We start from the raw sequence: 27,309 nt of genomic DNA, 5'->3' as shown, positions 1-27,309 counted from the left end.
TGCTGCTGTTCTCCTGACCTGCCCCTCTGATTTTCCTCCTGCTGCTCCAGGAAAGGCTCCCGGGCAGGGAGCCCCTGCGAGGGGCTGGGGCTGCTCCCACCCACTGCTGAGGGAGCCTCCAACAAAAAGGGGGTGCTTGGGCAATGTCCTCACCCTTGGGAGCCACACAATGAAGCACGGAAGAATGTGTTGGGTTTTAAAGATTTTTTTTTAATTTTATTTTTTTTTGTTTTTATTAAAAAAAAGCCCCTAAATTCTATGGCTTCCAGGAAGCATCAGAGAAATTGAAATGCCATATCTGTACACTTGGTTTTAAAGCAGTAACTAAACTCGCAATGGAACAAACGCTCTCACGTACAATCGCAGTATTTGGACTCCTCGCTGGAAGGACAGAGAGTCCCGGGCTCGGGCCACGGCCCCGGCAGCCGAGGGTGTGCGTACAGAGCCGGGCACTCCGGGCACACCCTCGGGGCCGCCTTCCCTTCCCCTCCGCGGCTCCTCTTCGGCCTCTGCCGGGGCTGCTCTGAGCCGACGCGCTGACAAGGGACCGCTTCCAGTGAAAATTTTAAGGCGATTTTTAAAATTCGTTTGTTCGCCTCGCTGGGGACACGAGGTCAAACGTTGCACGTCCCCTTCCCGCCGTGGCCAGGGACGCAGCAGCAGCTGGGGCCGCAGCCCGGACAAGCCAAAGCCGGGGTAAATCCCGAATTCAGGATGAAGAGGGGCCGAGGGGAGGGCACGGCCCCGTGGGAGACCCCACGCCCCCCCAGCCCCTCCACAATCCGGGGTCTCCAGCCCCCCGAGATGGTCAGTTTGGACAAATGTTTCAAAGCAGCCACAGATGGTCCCATCCCTCCCCCGCCCCCCCACCCAGCACAGCCTCAGCCCCTTCTCTTGGGGCAGAACAACAGGGTTTTGGTAAAGGTAAGTGTGTCCCCCCCAATGTGTCACGATCAATACACACGAGAGCGCACGGGGTCAGTCGCGTGGGGAGCTGCAGTGCCCTGGGGGTGGCGAGGAACACGGGGGTGCGGGGGTGTCCGTGTGTCACTTCCAAAACCTGCATTCCCCCAGCCCCGGGAGCAGGCCGGGAGGATCCCACAGCGGGGGGATGCCACGGTGGGGGAGTCCACGCTGGCAGAGCCGCTCCACCCCGGTGCCTTTCACCGCCCGGCCCGGCCCCCAGCCCGGCCCCCCGGGAGCAGCCGCGGGGCCTCGGCGCGGGGGGGGCTCAGGCTGTAAAACCAAGAGGCCGATCAAGCCCTGCCCGCACCTACAGCTGTTGTGGAAACATCCAGCCCCAAGACATGGCAGCGCCAGAGACGAGGCTGCTTTGCTTCCCCTCCCTGCTTTGCCACCGCCATTCATGGGTCCCTTTGGTCTCGGCCGTCCCTGTCCCTGTGTCCCCCAGCCCCTGGGAGTCTCGGACCTGCTCTCGGCGGGACCGGACGGCGCCTGTATTGCTCGCAAAAGTGCATCGTAAATGAACTGTAAACGCGTTTCCTCTCCCCGCCCCCGCGCCCCCGGCTCTCCCCGCCCGAGCGGGGCCGGACCGGAGCCCAGCGCTCGCCACCAGCGGCCCGACCAAGGGGGACCCGGCGGGGACGCGGGGCGGGCCGGAAGGAAGAGCAGAATTCGGTAACACTGAAGATGACGGTCAAAGACTGACGACTCAGCACTCTGCACCGAGACTCACTTTAAATTAACTTAAGAGACAAAGAAGCAACAGAAAAAAAAAATTCCTCCTTAGCCCACTGCTCTTGAAATTGTCTTCGTCTTCTTCTGACAGCGACGGGTCAGAGTCTGTAGTTGATCCCCATTTCGGACTGGTTATAAACTCAAAGCAAGTGACGCCGTGGGTTTTTCTCTTTTCTTTTTTTCTGTTTGACGGACGCAGGAACTTCAGCGAAGTTGGGCTTGGTTCGAGTAAACGGCCACGAGTGGCGGAGGAAAGGACAAGCAGTTTGGGGAGGCCCCGCTCCCCACCTGCGCGTGGGGCGCTGGGGGAGCCCGTCCGGCCCGGCCCCCGGTCCCCGTCCAGCCCGAGGGGCCGTTGGCTCCGCGGGTCGAGATCCAGCCACGGCCAGAGGGAGAGGAGCCATCGCTCGCCGCTCCGCCCGGCCCCGGCAGCTCACTTGCGACGCTTGGTGGTTTTCCTCTTCCTTCTCTTGAAGAAACAGCAGCACCTGGGGACAGAGGGGACCCGTCAGCCCCGGGGCCACGGCATGGAGGGCGCAGCAGCCCCCAGCCTGGGGGTCAGGGAGGACAGAAACTCCTCGGTGCCTTGGTGAGCCCCACGTGGGTAGAGCTGCTCCACCGAGTACAGCGCCTGGTACATGGCAGGGGCTGGAATGGGAGCACCACAACAGCCACCGAAAGTGACACCTGCCACAGCAAATGGCACCGACCAGGGGAGTGACACTGACCGTGGCACACAAGGCCATGAGCCAGGGACAGGCAGGGACTCCAGGGAAGGAGCAGTCCCAGATCCATCCATGCAGGATGCATCTGTGCAGGAGCCTTGGGCAAGGTGAGATGGGAAGGGCTGGGGTGGTGGTGGCCCTGCAGGAGCACCCCTTACAGGGTGCCAGGGGACAGCTGGGCTGCTGCTCCCTGGAGGGCACTGGACAAGGCACGCTGGGGCAGCTGCTGACCCCTCCTGCAGCTCAGCACAGGCGAGGGGGCAGCAGGGCTGGGGCCTTACTTTGTATCGTCTGTCACCTCCACCTCGGTGGGGGCTGTGATGGGGGCGTTCGAATGTCCTGCCGTCGGGTCATCTGTGTTCAGCTCTCCATTGGTGGAGCTCATCACCTGGGGGGAGACGAGTGTCAGCGGGGGCAGCCTGGGGGTCTGCAGCCCTTCCCCTCCCTGCGGGGCACAGGAGCCACCCAGGAGACCACCCCAGCTCTGCCTGGGAGCACCGAGGTGCCCTTTGTGGCAGGATGGTGCCCTCACGCAGACTGCAGTGTTCAGCCTCAGTGCTGAGCTCTCCCCAAGAGCCCCACTGCACAGAGAGCTCTGAGCCCTCAGAACGCCCCTGGAAGGATCCCAGCTCCTGGGAGCCCCTGCACCAGGAGAGGGGCTTGCTGGCAGCCAGCTCCACTGTGGGTGAGAGACAGGGCCTGGGAAAGCTGCCAGCTCCAAGGAGCCCTTCCCACAGCTAAGCATCTGGACACCCTTCTGCTTTCCAGCACCAAGACTCAGCCCAGTGCCTACCCTGAGGGCTCAGCATCCCTGAGCTCCTGCCCACTCACCAGGGCAGCAGGGTCAGCCACAGTGCCAGGGCCAGGAGGACATCCAAGCCACCAAGGCAACTGGGAGGTGCCTGAACCACCATCCTGTGCCCGCTGCCCTCAGGCAAAGCCAGGAGCTCCCGGGGGATGCACAGGCCAAACACTCTGGAAGCTGCTCAGCCCCGGTGAGGACCCTTGGCCTTGCCCAGCCCCTTGGAGGAGCTGCCACCCGACAGCCAGTGCCCAGCCAGCAGGGCCGTGTCAGGCTCCAGCCCCTGACACCAGCACAGAGACCCCTGCGCAGCACCCCGCAGGGCCGGGCGCGGGCGTAGGAGGGTTTGCAGAGCAGGAGTGGGGAGGAGGAAGGGGATGAGGGACAGGACGAGCGAGGCAGAGAATGAGCTGGGCCCTCGGAGCGCCCGGCCCCACGGCCTGCCTGGCACCACGGAGCGCCCGGCCCCGTGACGGCAACAGCGGGAGCTGTGCCCAAGCCTGGGGCCGAGCAGCAGCAGAGTCACCGTGGAGCAGCAGGAACGAGTGAGAGCGGCGGGGACGGAAGCAGAGACAGAGGAAGCGGCGCAGGCCCAGCCAGGGGGACCTGGCCTGGATGTCCCACCATCCACGCGGGAGGGACCCCCCAGGCCAAGGCAGGGCTGAGCGGCAGCGGGCAGGAGGCGGCGAGCACGGGGCTGACGGCGCCAGCACAGGAACGAGGCAGGGCCGCGGTGGGGACACACGGCCAAGGAGTGCCCAGGAAGGGAGGAGAAGCAGGGCTTGGAGCCAGGGCTCCAGTCAAGGAGGTGCAGGGAAGTCCCTGCTCAGATGAGCGGCAGTGGGGGCAGAGCGATGCCCACGCAGCTGTCATGCTGCAGTGTACCATCCATCCATCCATCCATCCATCCATCCATCCATCCATATCCATCCATCCATCCATATCCATCCATCCATCCATATCCATCCATCCCTCCTCCATCCATCCATCCCGATCCATCCATCATCCATCCATCCATCCATCCATCATCTATCCATCCATCCATCCATCCATCCATATCCATCCATCCATCCATATCCATCCATCCATCCATATCCATCCATCCCTCCTCCATCCATCCATCCCGATCCATCCATCATCCATCCATCCATCCATCCATCCATCATCTATCCATCCATCCATCCATCCATCCATATCCATCCATCCATCCATATCCATCCATCCATCCATATCCATCCATCCCTCATCCATCCATCCATCCATCCATCCATCCATCCATCCATCCATATCCATCCATCCCTCCTCCATCCATCCATCCCGATCCATCCATCATCCATCCATCCATCCATCCCTCATCCATCCATCCATCCATCCATCCATCCATCCATCCATCCATCCATCCATCCATATCCATCCATCCATCCATATCCATCCATCCATCCATATCCATCCATCCCTCCTCCATCCATCCATCCCGATCCATCCATCATCCATCCATCCATCCATCCATCATCTATCCATCCATCCATCCCCAGCTGCCCTCTAATTCCCCTGGCAGCACCAAGGGAGCCCAGCAGCCCCCGGGAAGCAGCACCAGCCTCGTCTGCGAGCCGTGAGCATCCCGTCGCACCACAGGGACAGGCAGTACGTGCTGCAGCCGGGGCAGGACCCCGGGCCGTGTGGCCCCGGGGCGGGGGAGCGGGGCTGATCCCGGCTCCGCGGGCGGCCACGAGGCCCGGGTGGCTCCGCTCCCTCCCGCGCCCGCCCCTGCCCCAGGCGCGTGGTTTCATGTACCTGGACGGACCCCCCGAGCCTGCCGGCTGCCAGGTGAGCTCCCAAAGGCTCCTCGGCAGGCTGCCCACCGGCCTGAGGATCCCACAACTCCGTCCCCTCGGGCGGCTGCTCGCGACAGGCAGGAGGAACAGGATGAAAAGAAAAGAAAAGAGGGAGAATGGGGAAGAGAAGGGAGAAGTGGAGGGAAGGGGTGGGAAGAGTGGCAAAGGGAGTCGAGAAAATAAGACATGCAAAAGCAAAAACATGACCGGAGCAGCTCGAGTTGCTGATTGCGGAGGGCACCCGTGCAGCACCGTCCCGGCGGCTCCCAGAGTGGTCCCTGTGGTGACAATGGGGGTCTGTGTCCCCCTGCCACCTACACACACACACCTCCACGGCCAGCCCCACGCAGGGCCACCCCATGGAGCAGGGCCAGCTCCAGCAGGGCTGGTGGCCGTGTTTGGGAGCGGGCTGGGGCAGCAGAGCTGGAGCTGCAGCCAGGCCCAGGTGACGCCGCATCCCCAGGACGACGCAGCGCGTGGCACGGCCTGTGTGGCACGAGTTGGGCCAAACCCTCCCGGGGTGAGCAGGGCACGGCCCCACAGCTGTGGGGACACCCTGTGTCCCCAGGCTGGACACTGCTCCCATGCTCCAGGAGCTCTGTGCTTTGCTCTTCCCCCTGCTCTGGAGAAGGGATGTCCAACCTGGCATTTCCCTGGTGCTGGGGGCACAGAGCAGACCTTACTGGGAGCGAGTTCCCAGAAATGAGCCGGAGGTGATTTGAACGTGTTTCCCTCTCCCTAAGGAAGCTCTGTCAGTGAGAGCAGGGGCTGTGCCAGGCTCCCTGTGCTGGGCAGGAACAGCCTGGGGAGGAGAGAGTGCTGCACCCCCTGCTCCAGCCCCTTTGCAGGTGCTCTGCCTCCGAGGAGGTTTGGGAGGACAAGGGCTTGTACAGGACTTCTGGAAAACACATGAGGTTTGCTCTTGGTGGCAGCAGTGCCAGAGACATGTGTCCCGCACCAGGGCAGGACAAGCCACAGCACTGAAGCAGTTCTGAGCAGCCTGGCCCCTCTCCCACTCAGCTCTGCCCGATCCCTGCCCCGGGCTGGGCTCCCTGTGCCCTGCCCGTTCCCAGAACAAAGGCAGCCCCAGCATGGGGCAAAATGCTGCCAAGCTGCCCCACCAATCCTGCCCTCCCTTGTCCCATGTCACTGTCCCATCGATGGAACGGCATCACAAGCAGAGCACTGAGTCACCCCATGGGGACAGTGTCCTTAGCAGGGGAGGCTCAGCCTGCACCAAGCCCTCCCCCACACCCCAGGCTGGACCCTGCCCCTCACCAGCTGATGTCCAGGCCTGGCACCCCTCAGTCATGCCACAGCCCCCACAGTGCTTCCTCCCTCTTCTGCCAGGCCACAGGAACATTGCCCTGGGCCCCCAGCAAGCCACAGACCCAGAGCTGTGGGAGGGAACTTCTCCCACAGACAGCACTGAGGGAAAACGATGTTCCAGTCCCTGCCACCATCCCTGCTGGGCTCCATGTCCCTGGAGCTGCAGCCCGAGCTGCCCAGGCCATGGCCCCGTGCCCCAGCCAGGCCGTGCCATTGCTCACCTGGTGTTTGGTGTGTGGCTGTGCTTTGTCTCTGTTCGGGGGCTGCACCTGCACCTCGCTGTGCATCGTGCCAATGGGGGTGGGCTGGGGACACAAAGGACAACGTCAGTGCAGCACCGAGCCCTCCCAACACCCCGCAGCCAGATCCAACCTCTGGCCAAACATCCAAAACCCCCCAGAACCGGGGCCTGATCACTGCCCCTACCCCTGCCCCAGCAGTGCCAGGCTTGGTATCTGGCTGCAGCGAGCCCAAGGAATGCACCCATGGCAGAAAGTGAGGTGCCAGCTCGGCTGCTGGGGTCCCCTTTGCTCCAAGAGCCTCAAATTCCCATGTCACAGCCCTGGAGTTGGTGACTGGTGAGGAGGGTGGAGCTGGTCCCCATGACACAGTGTGTGGCAGGGATGGCTGAGAGCCACCTCCTCCCTGGCTGCTGCCCCTGCTCCCCGGGGTGCCTCACCCTCTGCCCCCAGGCCCTGTGCACTCACCAGAGGTTTCCCTGCCCAGTCGTATTCGTAGTCGAACACGTAACCGTTCCTCTCGAACAAGTCTGTGAAGAGCTTCCTCAGGTAGTCGTAGTCGGGCTTCTCGAAGAAATCCAGGCGCCGCACGTAGCGCAGGTACGTGGCCATCTCCTCTGCGGGGACACGGGGGCTCAGGGGGACAGCGCACAGGGGGCTCGGGGCTGGGGGCTGGGCTGGGCAGTGCTCTCACCTGGGAAGTTCTCACAGAGCACCTCCACCGGGGTGGCTCTTTTGGTGTCACCAATCTTCTGGTACCTCTCCTTTAGTGTGTCAGCCTGGCGGGGACAAGAGGGGGTCAGCACAGGGGCCAGGCACTGCCCTGGGCTGTCACACTGTGTATGATTTCTTGGACTCCCTTTCTCAGGTAATTCCTTCCCAGGAAACTCCTTCCCCGGGCAGGTCTGGAGGACAAAGCCCAGGGTTTCCAGGACAGCCACTGTGAGAGCAGCTGGGGGGACACAGGGAGACCTGCAGCTGCTCAGCACTGCAAGGGCCTGGCATGGAGCTCAGAGCTGGTGGGGTGTGAACCCTTCAACACCCCAGGGGCCAAACCTTCCCCCTCCCCACGCCAGGGCAGAGCCACACCCACAGGAAGCCATGCCCAGGGGCAGCAGGAGCTGGCAGTTACCTTGAGGCCTTGCCAAGGAAGGCTACCACGGAGGAAGTACATAAACATGTGCCCTAATGCTTCCAGGTCATCCCTGCGGCTTTGTTCTGCACGGAAAAAAAGAGACGTGGGTCAGTTCCCGCTCTAGCTACTGATCCCCCAGATCCTGCAGCACACCATGTGTCCTGCCAGCACCCAGAAGAGCAGGAGAGGCAGCTTGTCCCCAGCCCCACCTCTGGCACCCCTGCCCTGCAGTCCCTCTCTTCAGCCAGGAGGCAGGGCTGGCTGCCTGTGCCCACACACCTTTCCCCAGGTGGGTGTTGATGCTCATGTAACGCGCTGTCCCTGTCAGGCTCTTGTGCTCTCGGTAGGGGATGTGTTTTTTGGTCTCGGGGTCAATATACTCTTTGGCCAGGCCAAAATCGATGATGTGGATGGTGTGCTGCCGCTTGCTGCCCGGCCGCCCCACCAGGAAGTTCTCTGGCTTGACATCTCTGTAGATCAGGCTTTTGGTGTGGACGTACTCCATCCGTGTGATCTGGGGCAGAAGGAGGTGTCAGTGCCAGGGCAGACACCCACGCTGTGTCCTGCACGCTCCTGCCCTGGGCCCTGCTCCGGCCACCTCGCCCCTGCTCCCCTCAGCTGACCCCAGCCCCAAGCACGGGCACATCAGCTCCTTCCCACCAAGGGACACAGCCCCAGGCCAGCTGCACCCTGGGCACACAGTGAGATGCTCTGGGCACACTTAGATGCTTGTCTGGCTCAGAGAGGGGCTGTGAAAGGGTGGAGAGCTCTCCCTCAGTGGGGAGGGGGTGAGGTATGGGAGAGCCAGGCTGGGTTGTGCCAGCATCTGCCCCCCGTTCCCCATGGGATGCCCGTGCTGCCTGCCCACGGTGCCCACACACCCCCTGCTCCCCAGGGCAGCCAGGGGAGCCGTGCAGGGCTGCAGGGGAGCTGTGCAGGGCTGCAGGGGAGGTGCAGGGGCTGCACTCACCAGCTGGATTGCGATCATCAGGACGGTCTTGAGCGTGAAGGTCCGATCACACAGATCAAAGAGATCTTCCAGGCTGGGTCCGAGCAGCTCCAACACCATGGCGTTGTACTTCCCACAGGGGCCAAAGTAGTAAACCTGAGGAATTCCTTCTGCAAGAGATGGAGCAGGGGCTGTGCAGGGCTGCAGCAGGGCCACGCTGTCACAGCCATGCTACTGCCAGACAGGGACAGGGGCTGCAGAGTGAGGATGTCCTGCACTGCCCTCCCTGCACAGCCAGCCTGGCTCTGCTCGTGGCAGCAGGGGGAAGGAGGCAGCTCCATCTGCACCCCTGACTCTTCTGTGGGGGTGGTGGGGGGAAAGAGCTAAATCGAGAGAGATCAAAGATGAGATGAGGCATCTGTGTAAAACCAGCCTCTCCCTGTGGAGCAGATGGGCAGGAGCTCAAGCTGGGGGTGAAGTTGCAGAGTTGCATTTAGGGAAAGCCTCTCTCCCTGCAGTGCCTCTGGCAGGCAGCTCCCCGGGGCAGCCCAGCCCAGCGCCGTACCTGCATTGCCGAGCTGTTTGTAGAACCGATACTCCAGGTGCAGCTGGGGGGCCCGGGATTTTATGGGTTCCTTGGAGGAGAGAAAGGAGAACAGTTAAGTAGGAAACAGGATGTTCAGGGGGTCTGGGTGTCAGACACATCTTTCACATGCTGGCAGAAGCTGGACTGAGAGCATTTGGGGTTGGGAGCAACTGGTATAAAATGGAGATGAAGCCTCAGGGGATGATGAGAGAAAATCAGCCCATATGGGAGCCAGATCATCTCATCCAGAGAGAGGAAAACATTAATGGAATCAGGTAGCAGTGGGGCCACCCTCTCTGCTGCTGGCACTGGCTGAGCACAGCACAGGCCATGGTGAGGGCTGGGAGAGGCACGACTCAGCTCTTCCCTGCCCAGACCTGGATCACCCCTCCTGCAGTGATGTGTGTTCCCAGACTGCCCTCAATTCCCAGTGGGAACTCCCTCACTGCCCCCCAGCCACCACATCCATCACATCCCAACCCAACACCATGGGAGAAAGGGGAGAAGCCTCCTTCCTAATGGCTGGAACATCCCCCACCCTGACCATGGAGGAACTCCCCGGTTTGACAGCTACTCACCAATTTGATAGCTACGTATTCATTTGTGTAGAGATTCTTCCCTGCGGGCAGAGACACAAAAAAGAGATGAAAAGCAGTCCCTGCATCACCCCCACCACACATCCACCACTGTCCCTGAGGGCTCCTGGGCTCAAAAACGTTCCAAACAGGTTCTGCCGCTCCCACAACACCTGAAGGGGCCTCAAGGCACGGGAGCAGAACCCGCTGTGGGGAGTTGCAACATGCCTGCTAATTATCCCCAGGTTGGGGATGTGGATTCTTCTGGGATGGGGAGGCTCCTGGGGGCTGGAGCCAAGGCTGATGGGAGGGGGCAGCAGCAGGACATGACTGGGCAAGGCAGGGACAAGGCTGAGACTTGGTGCCTCTCCCAGCCCCACAGGGACAGGGGGCTAAGGAGGTGTGGTATTCACACGGAGGGATGGCCAGGGTCGGGGGACACTGAGTTTTGGCCAGTGGGACCCTGCAAAGGGTGGCAGGGAGGAGAGACACCCGGGAGCACTGGCACAGCCAGCAGTGGTCTGAGGGCACCACAGGCAGGTGGAAATCTGTCCCCCACGGCTGGGGTCACTCCTGGGAATGGCACATGCTTGTGTCTAGTGTGTGTGAATCAACGTCATCCCTGGGGATGCTCCTGCCCGCCCAAGGGCACGGGGGAAGCCAGGAGCAGATCCGTGGCATGGCCCAGACTGTATGAGGAGCTGAAGGGGAGTGAAGGAGCAGCCATGGTACCCAGCACCTCGTACAGGACCCCCCAAGAGGGCTCCACACCTGCACAGGACTTTTCACACCATAACCACAGAAAGGCTGAGCTCAGGGTGCCTCTGCATCCCCCCAAAACCAGGGGGCCAAGGAAAAGGGGACACACCTGGGAAGCAGCAGCCCATAAAGGCCAAGATTAAAGGTCTGCAGGAACAGCTCCGAGCACTCCCTGTGCCAGAGCCCGCAGGAGCCCAGGCAGGTTGGGGTTAAGGGCAGCAGACTCCAGATCCTGGCGTGTGGGTATCTGATGGAGCTGCATCTGTCTCCTCGGATTTTCTCCAAGCAATTTGCTTAGGGAACAAGCTCCTCCTGGCGTAAGATTTCATCTGCTCTGACTGCTGCTCTCCACCTGAAGCAGCAATAAATCCTGGCCGGGTGACATCAGAGCCAGCTGCTGAGCGCCACAGTCGGCGGCAGGATTACGGGAAGAGGGATGAATGGGAGATATTAATGGAGCAGCTCCTCCCAGGGATGGGCTCTGCAGCCAAGGAGGGGCTCAATCCTGCTGCCTTCCTGACCCTCTCCCATCCCAGGGGACCTCTGCCAAGCCACTTTGTCTGCTGCTTCTGCATAAAGCAAATCCCTTCACAGTGATTAGGGAGGAAGGGATTTGAGAGGGAGGGAGGAATGTCTTGTGAACACAGCGTGTGCCAGATCCAGGGGGTTTGTCCCATCACACACTGACATTTCCTGGGGAGCAGGTGGGACAGCCCCAGACCTGTGCCTGGCTCCACAGGGCCATACAGCTCAGTCCAAAACAATCACTGTTGCCTTCAGGGCAGCAACATGGGATCAGAAAACTCACAGCTGGATTTTCCCTGAGGTCAGGCAGGATTTGAAGGGGGGAAAAAATGTAACATGGCAGGAAAACTGCCAGAGGGACACTGCAAAAGGGACTCAGCAGGGAGGGAGAAGGGATGGAGGCAGGAGAATCCCCAGCAGTGGCATCTGTCCTGTCCTCACCACAACAGTGGCGGCTCGCTGGCACAGAAAGCTACCAGCAGCAAGGGTCTGGAGCTGGCAGCATTCTCCCAGTCCAAAAATGGGTCCAAATCATTTGGTACTCCCCTGGTTCAGCCCTTCCTTGGAGGGCTTGGACACAGCTGATGGACAAGATGGGGAGCAGAGACTGGTCAAATCACCACCCTCTGCTTCCCCTTTCTGAATTAAAAAAAGTGCAACTGGCCTGTCATGAGATTAATAAACCAAGAGAAAAGAAAAAGCAAAACAGCAAGGAGGGAGGATTCCTTCCATGCCAGGAACTCCCCACTCCAGCTCCTGGAGCCACCTGCTCTGCCCCAGTGTTCACAAGGGGGCAACTCTGACACCCAAAATGTGCCAGAGCCCAGGGAGTGCCTAGGAGGACTGGAGCAGGCAGGACTTGCAGCACAAAAGGTGCTTTTGAAAGGAAATAAAAGAGAAAAGTGGTGAGATGGGAGGCAGAAAGCAAATATTTGCATTGCAGGGGCCTTTGCCCAGCTCGGTGCCGGAGGTGCCTCCAAACCCAGCTGGCAGCACCTGCAGGATGCAGTGTGTGGGATCAGAACGGGCACAAGGCAGGAGCAGGCAGCCAGGCCTGGGGCTGGGCTGTGCTGGGTGTGTAAATCCGACCTGGCTCTCTCTGCTGTCCCCTCCCCAGGGATTTGGCAGCAGCACCCAGCACCTGCTCCTGCACGTCACAACAGCCAGGAGGAGCCCGGCTCTGCGCTGGGCTCCCAGCTGGGTCCCCATCCAAGCAGCTCGGGACCATGGAGTCACAGAATCATTAAGGTGGGAAAAGACCCTTCAGATCACCCCTCTGATCATCAGCCAGCAGCACCACCACGTTCACATCAGCTCATGTCCCCAAGTGCCCCATTCACATGTTTTTGAACGCTTCCAGGGATGGTGACCCAACTCCTACCCTGGGCAGTTGTTCCAATGCTTCCCAACACTTTCAGTGAAGAAATTTTCCCAATATCCAATCTAAACCTGCCCTGGCCCAGCCTGAGGCCGTTCCCTCTCCTCCTGTCCCTGTTCCCTGGAGCAGAGCCCGACCCCCCCAGCTGTCCCCTCCTGTCAGGAGTTGTGCAGAGCCACAAGGTCCCCCCTGAGCCTCCTTTTCTCCAGGCTGAGCCTCCCCAGCTCCCTCAGCTGCTCCTGGTGCTCCAGCTCCTTCCTCAGCCCCATTCCTCTCTCTGGACATGCTCCAGCCCCTTGCTGTGAGGGGAAAAGTGACCACTGAGGCTGCCCCTTGCCTGTGGCACAGCACAGAGCTGTGCCTGGGCACTGGGAAGGGAATTTGGCTTCCCAGACCCGGGAATGCAGTGGAGGAACAGGGCAGCTGCACACAAAGGCAGCCAGGCCCAGCCCTGCCAGCACTGCAGCTCCAGTGGCAGCGGCTGCACCAGGCCAAGCAACGACAGCTCTGTGGAATGCTGAGCTTTAACACCATCAGAAGAAAAATGTTATTTTAGAGCTTGACCTTCTCTAAAGGAGGCTCTGAACAAGCAGGAGGCAAAGCAAGTCTGAGCCTTCAGCAAGGGAGGCAGGAACAGCAGGAATTGTGTGGGTTCCTCTCTCCCAAAGCCTCCAAAGACACCCGTGTGCCACCTCTGGCACGTGGTGGGTCTGTGGCTCTGACCTCTGGGAGGTGGCCGAGCCCTTGGCCACACTGCAGGTGCTCACAGGGAGGTCTCTGCAGAGCCCAAGACGAGAAGGGTGTCATGAGCAGGGCACTGAGCCCAGACACTTTTTCAGAAGGCACTTTTTGTGGCCCCAGGTAACAACTCCCTGTGAGTTCCTGGGAGGCTGCAGGACAGGCCCGAGAGCCACAGCTCAGGAGGGCGTGGGAATGTCCCCAGCACCTGCACATGACCCTTCAGCTGGGCCATGGCCCTGGCCCAGCTGCAGTAGTGAGCTGCTCCTGGCTCACACACTGCACACAGACTCACCCCCTGTGTTCTTCCCTCCAAAATCCTGAGTTTACTTTAAAAGAGAATTAATTTCCAGCTTTTAATTTGAAGGAAAACAGCTGCTGTGGCTCCAAGCTGCCAGAAACAATGCATACAGCAGGCTGGGGGAGAGGGGTGGGCACTGAGAAGCTGCAAAAAGCACATTTGCAGAAGTTTACTGCTGGAAGAACAGAAGCAGCAGCTGCTGCCAGGTTCCCCATCCTTCCTTGCACCCTGCTCTAGGCTGAGGCAGCCCTGGGGCAGCTCCATGGCACAGCCTGGCAGGAGCACCAGCCTTGGGCCAGGCTCAGGAAAGGGCCCTCAGGGAGGGTGCCAGGACTAAGGGCAATTCCTGGCTCTGAGGCAGCCTTGCACCAGGGAAGGACCTGCACAGCACCCAGGTGCTTTGGGCTCAGTTTTGACCTTTCTGCCGAATGTCTGGGTTTTCCTCCTCTCCCCCTACCCCAGCCCATCCCAAGCACTCCTGAGTAGCTGCTAAGAGGAACCTGCTCCAACAAACCCTCTCTTTGAGTGTGCTGGTCCTGCTCTCGGGGCACAGGGAGCTGGCAGGGCTGCAGCTCAGCTGTGCCCAGTGCCAGGGCACACGAGCCACCAGCCACACTCTGGTCACCCACTGCCATCAGCATCCTGCTGCCTTGTGTTTCAGAGGGCAGCATCCCACCCTGGCAGGGAGTGGGGCTGGCTGTGGGCAGCACGTGGGCAGGGGGAGCTCAGGGGGCTGCAGGCAGCAGGCACTGCCCTGGGATGCTGCTGGAAAGCCCCAGGAGGAGCTGGGCTGGCGCTGGATCACAGCTGGAGGCTGGCAGGGGGAGGGACGAGCACTCACCAGCTCAGGGTGAAGCTCCAGGACATAACAAGGTAACAGGACCCAGCACCTGCACAACATAAACCTGCCCCTCTGTGCCAGAGGGCTGGGGCAGCCACCCTGCTCCAGCTCCCACAGCCCAGTTCTCCAGTCACACTGGTCCAGTGCAGAACTGGCTGGCAGCACTGCCAGACTGGGACTGGCACCATGTCCCTGCATTGCCCGGGATGCCAAGGCCAGCAGGAACAAGGGGAAGCAGGATCCAAATGCACAGCCCTGGCAGCCACAACTCCTGCCCACGTCATTCCCCTTCTGGCTTCCCACACATGCCTTATGCCAATGGTTTTTTAATATTTCATCTTTAAACAGATCACTTGATTTTGGACACCTCCTACATGGGTGGACATTTGTCTCTACCTGGGGCAGCTGAGCTGAAGCACCCTAAGGACAGATCATGACGTGCCCCTTGGGGTGGTGGAGAAATAGGGCAAAGTGGTACTTTTTTGGGAAAGATAATGTCCCCTTCCTCCACTGGGAGCTGGGGGAGTCACCTCCAGGTACATTTTTTCAAGATCTCGTGGCCTTTGTTATGAGAAGAAAAAGGCCAAAGAAGATCTAGGAGCTTTTAAATACTGAGCTGCAGTTTGGCCTCTAAAGCCTTGAGGACTGAATTCTCTATTCCCAGGGGAAAGCTGAGTGCCCAGCAAGAGGTGGGGAACATCCCTGCTCATGCCACCACTTCACAGCAGGAGCCCTCTGGTCCCTTGCCATTCATCTGCAGTTGGAGGAATCCCGAAATCCTGAAAGCATTCCTGAGCCCTGATGCAGTTCGAAGGCACACCTAAGGAAGAGAGATGTGATTTTAGGAGAGGAGCCACATAGCTGTGGCTTCCACTGCCGTGATGAGATCTCGTGCTCAGGCCTGTAGCATGTTATGGCCAGGCACTGCAGGGTGTGACAGAGCAAAAAAGCCACGTGAAGGGACTGGAAGCTTCTCTTGCTGGTGGCAAGGACAAACTCTCACTGTGAGAATCGACCACTGTGGAGCCCTGGAGCGACAGCTCGCTGCTTGTCCCTGCAGCCACGAGCAAACCGAGCCCAACTGCTCCCAGGTCCCTGCAGAAACCTCACTGTCAGTTTGACAGACATTCCTCAGATCCATGTGAGACTCGTGTCCCCTCGCTGCTGCCCCTGGAAAATGAGGGGGAGGCCAAGGTGGGGGGGGGTCACACTGACCCTCAGCACTGAGCACAGAAAAGCAACACGGCCCCAGCCTCCTGCCTAGAGCGGGATCCTGGGATCCAGCTCACCCACAAACACAGATCCACTGCGGAATGCTCAGTGCTAAGCAAGGAAAAGGAGGTGCAAGGACACAGGTGGACCCTGCACAGCCCAGGGCTCTCTGTCCACTGGCCCAGCAGGGAGGCACTGGCAGCAGGAGTGTCCAGATCCACCCGGGGAACTGAAAGGAGCAGCTGGTGCAGCAAAATCCCCCGGCACCTCTCCTTCCACAAGCCCTGGGTCTGGAGGAAGGCTCAGAACTCTTCATGACAGCGGGAGAGACAGCTGGACAGGGGAACTGCTTGGCTGGATTTTACCCAGAGCGTTTCCCCAGCTCTGCAATTAGGCGGCAATCCCGCCGGGAAGCGCGGGACGGGACGGGTGAGCCTGGCACCAGCCAGTCTGTCACTCCGGGAAGAGCTGACATTAACTCCCCACACAGGGAGGTGGGAACTGACCTCACCCCAGCCAGGCCTGCCACGGCTCCTCCCCGGGCCCATGGTCAGGGCAGGTTTAGCTCAGAGCTCAGGGCAGGCTTAGCTTAGAGCTCGGTTTGAGAAGGTGCTGCTTAAAATATCACGGAGCACCAGCAGCCTGTGGCTGTCACAGGCTCTGGGGACTGCCTCTCTTCCCTCTTCCCAGAGCACAAGCCCCTTCCCAGAGCACTCACAGCCAAGCTGGCAGGGACTCCACCCACACATTCCTGGAGACATCCAGGCTCTGCTGCTGGCAGAGGTGCCTGGCCATGCCAGACCACTCCCAGCTGCCTGATGCCAAGCAAAGGGTTAACAGCTTGCTGAAAGTCTCTGGGGACATTCCCAGTCCTGGGAGAGGAGCAACCTCTCCACCCTCCAAACAGGAGTCTGCTTGAGGAGTTTCCTGATAAACTTGGCTCAAAATGGAAAGTGACTACGGAAGATGCTTGGGTTTTATTCCTCCCTTTCTCTGACCTGTACAGAATTTCAGGAGAGTCTCTCAAACAACCAGTTTTAACAATTGAAGAATTTAGCCAGGATAAAATCTCCTCTAGGGAGGATTCCCCTCCCTAGATGTTTGTCCCAGCAGAGTGAGCGTCCCTCAGACCCCCATGCTCCATCCCCTGTCCCGAGGCACAGCGAGAGGGCAGCACCCAGAGCACAAGTGGGGTAAGATTTGATGAGCACACAATGGCATCTCCTGAATCCTTCCTCCCTCAGTGTTCCTGGATTTGGGGGACACGGGACACACAGATCTCCATGGCCACCACCACTTACAACAGACAGATCCAGCCTGTAGTGCTCTCCCTGACAGACCCAGAGAGCAACAGGCACGGGAGGAGATGGGAAACACTTCTGCAATCAGTCCTTTGGGCTGGGATGGGCCTTGGCAGAACAAGCACAGCGTGAAAGGATGAAGGAAGTGGAACCTCTGTGACAGAACGAGGGCTACCTGCACGGGCCAACGCTTCGACTCTGTGTGGCCGGTCAGCACCTCGGTGCCTATGGCCACAGCCTGTGCCAGCTCCTCCTGCTGCAGGAGGAGGATGCCAGGGCAATCCTGGCAGCAGTGGGTACAGCGAGGACAGAGATGACCCTTCTCACCTAGACGGAGCTCCCCGAAATTGCCGCATCCAATCTTCTTGCCGACACGGAAGTTGGGACCCACCATTAAGACTCCCGAGTTGGTTCCAGCACCCCGGCCTCCATGACCACTCCTTCCTCCACCTGTCTTGGACATTCTTTTACCTTCCTCCAGCTCCCCTTTCCCTCCTCTCTTATCAAAATCCATAAGTTTGTGATACCCCGGCCTCTCCACGGTTACGCTGCTGCCATACAAATCCCAGAGCTGCCGAAAATGGAAGGGTGAGGAGGAAAGAAGCAGGGTTCCTCTTGGTTAATACACCATCCCGGTGAGCGGTGGGAGGGCGGGGTCTGGAGAAGGAGGGGTAAAAGGCCGTCCACGGGTGCTGGGCTACTGAAATGTTAGTGCTTCCCAAGGTCCCGCCGGGACTGTCATCATCGCCGCTCACAGGGAGTTCTTTGGTGGAGAGAACATCCTGCAGACAGGGTCCTCCCAGCGCAGCTCCTCGGTGTCCCAGCTGTGCAAAAGGAGAGGCAGAAAATCAGTATGAGAAGGCAGAGGACAACAGAGAGCTGTGGGCTCTGGGTTCCTCAGAGTCCCTCCAGCACCTTCCCTGCAGACAGGTAATTCCTACAGCAATGACAGTGCTGCAGTTGAGGGGTGGGAGAAGCTGGGATAAACATCAGGTCCCAGAGTGCCCCATGCCCGAGATGTTGGTTTAAATAAACAAACAAATGAATTTTAAAACAGCTTGGTCAACTGGAGGTGAAATGGTTGGTGAGTGTCTCCATGTTGGAGCCAGCCAAGAGTGATGTGGGGACAAAACTGTCCCCATGGGGAAGGGCACTGGCAGCTTTGGGAAGCATTCAGAGGCACCAGCCAGGAACTCAGAGAGACCCCAAGAGCAGAGGACACACATGCTGGCACCCAGCATTATGTGCACACCATGCCAGGCATGGGGCTGCCCATGGAGTGAAAATGATTTCACCTGTTTGGGAGGGTCCCTGTGGATCCAGGGGCAGGGGCCAGTGGAGTTGGAGCACTTCCCACTCCAGCAGCAGTCTCTGCTGTGGTGGGTCAGGATCCTGTGCCAGCAGCCCTGCCCAGGACAGGGTTCCTGGGGAACAGCCACACTCAGGGCACCCACCACAGCCCACCTGGGCTAAAGGGACAACACCCACTTGGCAAACAGGAACTTACTAACATCCCGCTGCCTCCTCCTCTGCTCTTATCAGCCAACCTTGATTTTAATTGCGAAGCTGGGAGCGAGGCCCCTTGGCTGCAGCCTGGGCCAATGCTGTGACACGGGCCAGAGCAAAGGATGCTCGTGGCACCTCGTTTGCTCAGGGGTGCAGCACCTTGCCTGCCTCGTGTGCTCCCAGTGAGGCTGCTGGAAAGCCCCGTGCTGCTAGTGGGGTTATCTGGGTTCCCCTCAGCTCCCACAAACAGGCAGCAATCAGCTCAGCCCCCTGAACCAGGGAGCTCCACCTCGTGTGCACAGCCCTGCTCATGGCAGGGCTGGATGAGGTGACCTTTAAAGGTCCCTCCAACCCAAACTATTCCATGAATCCATGACACTGGCTCCACACACATCCCTGCGCAGATGTCTGTCCTCACGTGGGTACAAGAGCCCAACATCAAAGCCAACCAAAGCATTGTTTCCTTCTAGACACAAGCCTGGGATGAAAAGAACCACGGAGCTGCCCTGTGCTCAAGGAACCAGGTGCCCAAGAGGGAACTGCACTCTCCCTCCCTCCAGCATTCCACCAGAGTGGGACTCCCCTGCACTGGGAAAGGTCAGGCAGGGTTCCTCCTTGCAGGGGAGCCCATGTGGGAGGCAGGAAGGACAGCCAGGAAGCTAAACACGGACAGAGGGGGTCAAGCAGAATCTGGGCACACACTGGGAGGGCACATGAGAGACCCACACCTCCATTTCCCCCCTGCTCTTGACCCTTGCCAATCTCCTTCCCCTCCTTTACCCTCCCTCCTCCCCACCTCTCTCTGCTCCTCTCCAGGCCCCTGTGACACAACTGAAAGCTCCCAAGAGCCCCCAGTGCCACAGACTCCTGCTGACCCCGTGGGTTATCCGAGCAAACCCCCTCCTCCAGCTCCAGGAAATGAACACACTGCGAGCTCTGATGCTTGGCCAAACCCCGTAGAACTTTTTATTGGCTCTCAATAGCTATTAATAACAAAAAAAAAAAAAAAAAAAAGCTTCTCATGCTCCACAGAGGGAAATGTGGGAGCTCTAAGAGCAACCCAGGGAAAAAGACACCAAAGCCAGAGCTCAGCACGGGGAAGGACTGGCTGTGCAAGGGTCCAGGGGCAGGACAGCCCCTGAGGGGGGCTCCCAGCCCCCTCCCGACACCAAATCCTCACTCTCCACAGGATCCTGGCACACTGCCACTGCTCTCCAGGAGGGACCAGAGCTGTTTTCAAAGGCGCAGAGTGCTGGGGTGCCACTTGTGGGACCTGCCTGTTCAAGCACAGGAGAATAAGGCTTTCATGCATCATGGGAGCCCCCTCCTGCCCCCATCCAACACCTCTGGAGCATCCCTAGAGCACAGCAGCCTGGCCCTCCGAGGCCATCCCCAGCACACCAACAACCGGGGACCATCCTGCTGCACCCAGCATACCTCAGCCATGGGAAACTGAGGCACGGGGAGCCTTCCAGCTCTCCCAGAGCTGGACAGCCACGGGCTGGCTTCTGCCCTGGTGCTCCCTTCCCCCAGCAGCCTGTCCGTGCCAGCAGGAAGCGGGGTGGGAGCGGCAGGAGCAGGGCTTCCCTGCGCTTTGTTCTGCCCCAGCCCCGAGCACGCAGGGCCCACACGTGACATCCTGCTCATTCTTCGCTCCCCCGATGATTTCCGCTCCGGGTTCAGCACATGGTGCTGCCCTCCCGACCTCCTCATGCTTCTCCCACCTCCTCAGGACACCGGGAGCCATTCCTCCAGGGCCTCCCAGCTCCCAGAGCGGGCAGCTCTCGCCTGGCGTTTTGGGAGCTGCTTTCCCTGGCCACGGCTCCAGCCAGACGCTGGGAAAGGGGAGCAGCTGGTGATGCTCGGGCGCTGCTGCAGCTCCATAACCTGTTTTCGTTCTGAATCAGACCTTTATGCTCAGTCCCAGGGGATTCCAGGCCCAGACTGTTTGCACAGAGTCAGGCGGCCGACAGCCGGAGCTCAGGGAGCTCCAGCCCCGGCGCTTGGGATTATTTTCTTTGAAGAGTTACGGGCCAGCCTCTGCAAGGGAATTTCAGACAATGAAGTGAGGCAGAAGGGAAAAATGAAATCGTGTTTCCTGTGAGCACAGCGAGACTGTGCTGCCCTTTCCCAGCCCAGACAAACGCAAGGAGCAGCACAGCACAACTCTGGTCCTGCCTGCGCAGCCTCAGGAGCGGCTCTCCTGGAGGGGCCCAGCTCCAAACTCCAATTTCAGGCATCTGGGCCAGATTCACACCCAGCGAGGCCACAGCCCAGCCCCCCGTGCTGGGACTGCCATGCTGCAATTCCCCCTTTCCCAGTCTGGGCAGTCAGAGCAGCAGGAAATCCCTGAACCAAATCCATGTGAGTCAGGCCGGGGCAAGTGATGCTCCCTCACACTCTGCCCACCAGCCTCCCCCGTGGATGAGCCAAGGGCTGGGAGGAATTGATTTTCTCATCCCAGGAGTGCCAAGGAGTCCACAGTGGCTCCCTGGACCTCGGGACAAAAGCAGGACCCACCTCTGTGCAGTGGCAGTGATTGCTCAGGTTTTCCACCCTGTGCCATAAAGGGATCACTGGCCTTTAAAATTGAGAACAACCTAATTAGAAACAGAAACTTTTGGTAAAATCCCAGGACTCCCACTGCTCTGGAGCAAAAAACCTCCTGTGTTTGTTAAAACACAGCAGCCTTTGGACAGGCAACAGGGACCCAGACCTGACCCATCCTCCCCAGGCAGCAGCACCATGGGGGAAGATTCCCTGTACAAAACTGATTTCACAACGTTCCATTTTGCACAGGAATCCTCTCCCAAAAGGTCACAGCGAGGCAAACAGCCTCAGGAAAGCACCTTCTAGGCTGGATTTGTTGGCCTGGAATCAAATCTGATGCAAGATGAGACTAAGAAAACTTGTTTCTCTCTTTGGGAGGGAGTGGAATAAATAAAGAAAAAAAAATGAATTGTCCTGAAATTTGGCAGAAGAAATTCCAAAGCAAGCTGTGGTCTTAAAGCAAACAAGCAGTGCCCTGTGGTGTTTGCAGTGCCAGTGCTCCAAGCCAGGGATCCTGGAAGGGAAACAAGCTGCAGGCAAGTGCAAGTGCCTCAGCACCCCCAAAAACAGAACCTCAGAAGCACTGAAAGTGCCATGAAAACGGGACAAGCCCACACACCCTCTGATTCCCAAAGAGGGAGTTCACAGTGCTTTTGTTGAAACATTGGGTCCTTTTTCTTTGCCATCTGGTTTTAAGCAGGTCAGAGCCGCTCCAGTCACATTTACAAGCTTTTCCCTGCAGATGTAAGGGTGAGAAAAGGGGAATTGGGGTTGGGGGGAGTTGTTTTTTTCCTTAAAACAAGAAAAGCTGCAGTTCTAGTGCTACCCCTTGTCTTTGTGACTTGGACCAAAATATCAAGGCTCGGGAAGTTCCTGCCCACATTTGCAAGTATAAGATGCTGAGGAGTTGTATTTTTAAGAATTTCTTTCCTGTAGAATGAAACCCTGTGGCTGCTGAGAAGGCACTTGTACAAACCATCTGGGGCACATTGTTCTCAGCCCTTTATATGAACACACACACCGTGTTCCTGGCCAAAAGAGGTTACAGCTAAACGGGGCAAGACAAAAGAGGGGAAGAAGAGGAAAAAAAATAGCAGCCTGGAGCAGGGAAGTGGCTGGTGAAGGTCAGGGAGCAGGTCCATGGTGCTGCTCAGAACATGGCCCAGGTGTCCTGGAGCAGCCATGCCCCAGGTGCTGCTCCCTGAGCCCCACCAGCCTTTGGGATGGTTCTTGGAGCTGGTTTCCCCATGTACTCTTCACTCTGTGAGCAGAAGGGAAACACAGCTGCATCCAGATGAAAGAAAAAGGAAAGCTTCTTGAGAGCACAAAGAGAAAAGCCCTTGACACTCTGCAGCTCCAAGTACAGATCACTGCCAATTAAAGGCTAAAAATAATCACAAATACCCCAATGTCCCAAAGGATGACCCATCAGCTGGCTCCCAGTGCAAAAATCCAGACCAAAAAGCAACCAGTGGCCTTACACAGCTGAAACCAAATCCCAATAAATTCTAAAAGTTAAGAGGCTGAGCTTACAGGAAGATCAAAAGTCTTAAAACAAAGCAAAGTCTTAAAACATCTTTAAGAGTGAGCTACAGACGGTCCCAAATGATGTCTGCAAGGGTTTGTTGTTAAACACATGTTCCAGCCTGCAGAGCTGCAGCCAGCCTTGCTCGTGATGGAGCAGGGAAAGCTGTGCCACACAGAGGTGTCCCAAAATAGGGGGTCATGGAAAGCCTCAGCAGGCTTCCCCCGGGAGCCCTGCAATGGGTACAGCCAAGCTCATAGGGTTGGGTCACATCAAGTTTCTCATCCATCAAAGTTCCCAAATCCCACTCTCCAGGACTGATCTCCATCCATTCTTTATCCAGCCTGTGTTTGTGCTTGGGATTGTCCCAGCCCATGGCAGGACCTTGCACTTGGCCTTGTTGAACTTCATGAGTTTGGCACAATCCCACCTCTCCAGGTCCCTGTGGATGCCCCATCCCTTCCCTCCAGCATGTGACTACTCCCCACAGCTCTGTCACCAGCAAACTTGCTGAGGGTATCCTCAGTCCCACTGTCCATGCCACCAGCAGAGATCTAAAACAGCACTGGTCCCAGTACCAACCCCTGAGGACACTACTGGTCACTAGTCTCCACTTAGTGTGACCATCCAGCCAGTTATCTACCAAGAGACCAAGCAACAGGCTCCAGAGAGATCTCCTGATCTTCCTCCACCCTTGGACACTCTCCTCCGAGCTGAGCACAGCAGCTGAACAGGCTGGAACTCAGGTCCATGGGATGTGCTGTTTGGAGAAAACTCATCCTGACCCCACAAGGACGTTTCCTCCATGGGTTTGAGAGGCAGAGGGGCTGTGCAGCCCTGGAGCTCACTCCACCTTGGACCTCCACCAGCGACACCTCCAGTCACGGGAGATTCAAGCAAACCTACCAGGACAGCAGAACATTCCTTATGGCAAGGGAAGACTGGCTTCTTCTGGCCCCATTTCCTCTGGATCCCTCAGAAAACAGGAGCTTCAGCGCTCTGAGGAACTCCAGGAAGCTAGTGGAGATGGGAGTTGTGGATGTGAGCACCTCACATCCAGAGCTCTGAGAGCTGTGCCCACCCTGCTGGGATGGAGGACGAGCTGCACCGCGCTGGGGACAGCACCTGTGGAAGAGCTGAAGCAGCAGAGCAAGGGGTGAAGGGGCCTTTATCCATCCCAGAAATTTCCTTAAAAACCAAGCAGTCCTGGAAGCAGCCACTTTCCCAGCTGTTTCTGCCAAGTGCAGCCACAAGAACATCAGAACACAGAACACAGTTGGGTTCAGAAGCAATGGCACCGCAGCCTCCTGCTGATCTCCAACCCCTTCTCCAGCTCCAGCGAGGCAGGAGCCAGCACAGCTCTGTTTACTCCTCTTGCTCCTTTGTACCTTGGTGTTGGTGTCAGCACAACAGGAAGCTCTTGTTAAATAGTTTGTTACTTAACTGCTGCTGCAGGGCCACCGGGGAGACCGGGCGGAACGTGCAGCGTGTTCTGAGAGCCGGGGGAGCCTCGCAGCTCAGCTCCAGGGATTTCAGAGCTCTTGGCTCTGCCACCCCTTCCGTGGTGGTTTGGGTGTGCACTGAGTCCCTGGCCCTTCCCATCCCGCCTGTTACACTGGGATAACTTCCCTGCATCCACCTTCTCCATTTGAGGTCCCTGGAGAGATGTCTGGCTGGTTTTCAGCTTTTGAATGGTGCTGAGAGCTCAGCAAGCCCCCCCCTGCCTGCTTCAAAGCATCTGCAGAGACAAGAACCCAGAACTCAAGAAACTGCTCCACCAGACAGGAACAGCATCCTGTGAAACCCACCCACCCCACCTGTGCTGCTGCTGCCTGCACACAGGCTGGGCAATATCCAATGGTCACAAATTCAGTTTGGATCCCCACAGCCAGCTGGTCCCACAGAGCAGCCCCCAGCCCGCCTCCCTGACCCTGCTGTGTCCCTCATCCCCCAAACACAGACCCAGGCTCATCCATGGTGCCACCAGGCTGAGTCATCGATGACATGGCAGACACAGCTCTGTCACCACTGCCACTGCACCAGGAGTGTCTGAAGCAGTGACAGTGCTGGCTGCTTTCCCTCTCAGCAAAAAAAACAGCAGGGTTTCATACTGGTGTCCCAATATTAACAATTAAGAAATCGGTGGGCAGTTTGTCCAAAACATGCTTTTTTTTCCATCCAAATTCTTTTTTTTTAAAGAAGACAAGTATAAAGCTGAGGCTAATGTTTCTACCAGAATTTCTTCTAGTGTTCAGAGGCAAAAAAAAAACCCCAACAGAAACAACCAACCCACAAAAACCCTGAACTGTGGCAGCAAAGCTTTTAATCCAACATGATCCCAGCATCCTTGTTCCAAACCTCTCCTCCCTTCCTGGCTTCCCAGCTCTTTACTGAGAACACAGTGAGGAGAGAGGATCACACCCAGCTCCCAGAGCAGTGGGCACAGGGCAATCCTGGCACCTCCAGCCCAGCCAGTGCCCCACAGCCAGGATCTGGCCCTCCCCTTGCATGGCCCCAAGGATTGACACAGCCAACAACACTCCCAGCACCAGACTTAAAAACATAAATCCACTCTCAGAGCAAACAATCAGACACACCATCACCTCCAGCTGCACTGGTACCACAGAACAAACAAAAATTTCTTCAGCAAACGAGGCAGGAACGTGCTGAGCCTGTCAGAAGTCACCATGTGCAGGTGCTGCCCTGCTCCCAGCACAGGCCATTAGTCAGCCCCAACACCTCAGGGTTTCACCCAGGTATCCATCCACAGCTCTCAGCCACGTTCATAAAAACATCCAAGGCACAAAAACACCAGAATGAAAAAAAAATCTTTTAAAATAATACAGCATTTGGTTTTTTCCCTAGAGTTAAGCTGTGCCGTGAAGAAGGTGGATTTTTCTTTCTGGCTTCCTTTTCCAGCTCTCGTGTCTATTAAACTTTTCTCTAAATTAGAAATGTTCTCTTGTTACTGGCTATTCCCTTCCCCAGGAGACTTTAACGATACTGTGAACTCTGGTCAGCTCTAAACCTACAACAAATCAAGCTCCAAATTGTTTCAAAGTTAGTTTCTCCCAGCCTCTGAACCCAAATATGGCTTTTTAACGGATTGTTATGAATTTTCAATATTTTTTTTTAATGTTTGTGCCACACCATTCCATCTGTAACAATGAGGAGAGCAGAGTTTCAACAAGGCAGCAGGGAAATGCTTGTGTTGAAGGGGGGTTATGCTTCCCACCCGGAGTCTCCCCCACAAACAGATTCTCACACCACACCAGTAATGACTTGTGTGTGGTTTCACAGAGATCTCTGAAGGACACCAGGTGACATACAAACCCATCAGGCTGCCTTAAAAGCAAAATCTCAGCTGTTCCTCAAACTCCAGCCCAAGCTTCCCAGGCTCCTGCAGCCCATGAGCTGGGTGTGCCCACGGACCCTGAGCGAGCACAGTGTCCCCCCGTGCAAGGGCTCCTCAAGGGAGTGGAAGCAAAACTGAAACTCTTCTCCAAACACAACAGAATTAAAAAAGGAAGTAGAAGACGGGGGCAGACCACCAGTAGCAGAGTTTTCAGTTTCCAACGGAACCACAGGGCACCACTCAAGAGCTGGTGTGAATTCCCCACACTGGTGAGATCCTAACCCAAAAAATTTCCTCCTCTCGAGATGAGCACAGAAGGGCTGCACAAGCCACTTGCCAGAACACTCCTGGAGCAGCAGCTGGAGAATTTCACCCCAAACTCTCACAGCTCACACCCCAGCTCAGGGTGGTGAGGAGAATCCCTGCCTGGCAGCAGTATGTGTGCAGTGTCAGCTTTCCAGCACCAGGTCAGGAGGAGTCATTTTGCACCCAAAAATATCTGAGGAGGGACCAGGCTCCTCTTCAACCAACAGGAGTGGGACTGTTTGATGAACATTTGCTCCCTGCACATATGAGCAGAAAGAAATCAATGTGCTTTGGACAGTCCAAATGCAGAACTCGGATATGCAACATCCAAATTCAGAACAACCCAGATCTTCATTTTTCTGAAACCAGCCTGCAGAGTAAGGGCACTTCTAAATCTCTCAGCAGCCACAAAATAACCTCATGAAGCGTCTCCATTTCTGTGAGCTGCCAATTCACTCCCAGCCCAATGCACAATTTCACTCATTTCCTTGGATCCTCATCCAAAGCAGCTACACCTGGATGGAAAATATTTAACTGTGCTCCACCAAGGAGCCGGAAATACCACGCTGGAAATTTCAGCAGCAGCACAGGAACCAAGCAAAAAGCTGAAAATACTTCTCTAGGAAAAATATTAACAGTAAATACACACACGCTAAAATAAGACCAGATCTGAAAAGCAGTCTGGAAATAACAAACCCAGCCCAAGACAGACAAATCCATCCATGAACCAAGTGCCCAAGAGAGTTGATTCACCTTTTTGGGTTCATCAGGCACAAATTTAAACTGCCAGCTGCAGAATTCATAACCAGAAAACACACTGAAGCTCTACAGGAAATGACTTGAAAGGAAGCAGCTTTTTGGTTGACTTTACAGACCCCACAAAAGGTCTGCATTTTGATTTACACCTTTTCTAACGTGATTGTGCCCAACAAAGCATAAGTTCTTGGCCATGCCCATCTTGAGACCCATTCCCATTGCTCCCATGTGGGACCCACTGCATGGAAACAGGAGGAACACCAAAGCACTGCGGGTGGTGGGAGTGCAAAACCCCTGATTGCAGGAGGGAGTCAGAGAGCAATTGGTACCTGGTTCCCACCTTCCCAGCCAGCCCTGCCATGATGCCTCTGGGATGTTACCAT

The 27,309-nt window shown here is 57.5% G+C and overlaps 1 protein-coding gene across 2 annotated transcripts in view; it reads right to left on the bottom strand.

The window, feature by feature from the left end:
- Positions 1–1,681: 1,681 nt before the first annotated feature.
- Positions 1,682–27,309, bottom strand: part of CSNK1G2 (casein kinase 1 gamma 2) — a 42,213-nt gene continuing 16,585 nt past the window's right edge. Inside the window, exons 2-13 of one of the 2 annotated variants that reach the window (XM_068174176.1) lie at positions 17,256–17,752; positions 9,877–9,917; positions 9,278–9,347; positions 8,734–8,882; positions 8,043–8,277; positions 7,761–7,846; positions 7,323–7,407; positions 7,097–7,245; positions 6,611–6,694; positions 5,020–5,124; positions 2,705–2,811; positions 1,682–2,186 (exon numbers count right to left, since the gene is read on the bottom strand). In XM_068174176.1, the coding sequence (XP_068030277.1) occupies positions 2,132–2,186; positions 2,705–2,811; positions 5,020–5,124; positions 6,611–6,694; positions 7,097–7,245; positions 7,323–7,407; positions 7,761–7,846; positions 8,043–8,277; positions 8,734–8,882; positions 9,278–9,347; positions 9,877–9,917; positions 17,256–17,442 (1,353 nt within the window). In that variant the 5' untranslated portion in view covers positions 17,443–17,752 and the 3' untranslated portion in view covers positions 1,682–2,131. The remainder of the gene's footprint in view (positions 2,187–2,704; positions 2,812–5,019; positions 5,125–6,610; positions 6,695–7,096; positions 7,246–7,322; positions 7,408–7,760; positions 7,847–8,042; positions 8,278–8,733; positions 8,883–9,277; positions 9,348–9,876; positions 9,918–17,255; positions 17,753–27,309) is intronic. The other variant, XM_068174177.1, reaches the window with a different exon arrangement.

Source organism: Anomalospiza imberbis, chromosome 27, assembly GCF_031753505.1.
Source record: "Anomalospiza imberbis isolate Cuckoo-Finch-1a 21T00152 chromosome 27, ASM3175350v1, whole genome shotgun sequence".
Lineage (NCBI taxonomy): Eukaryota > Metazoa > Chordata > Aves > Passeriformes > Viduidae > Anomalospiza > Anomalospiza imberbis.
The sequence above is the reverse complement of the archived record's forward strand: the minus strand, read 5'-3'. Positions and strand labels throughout refer to the sequence as shown.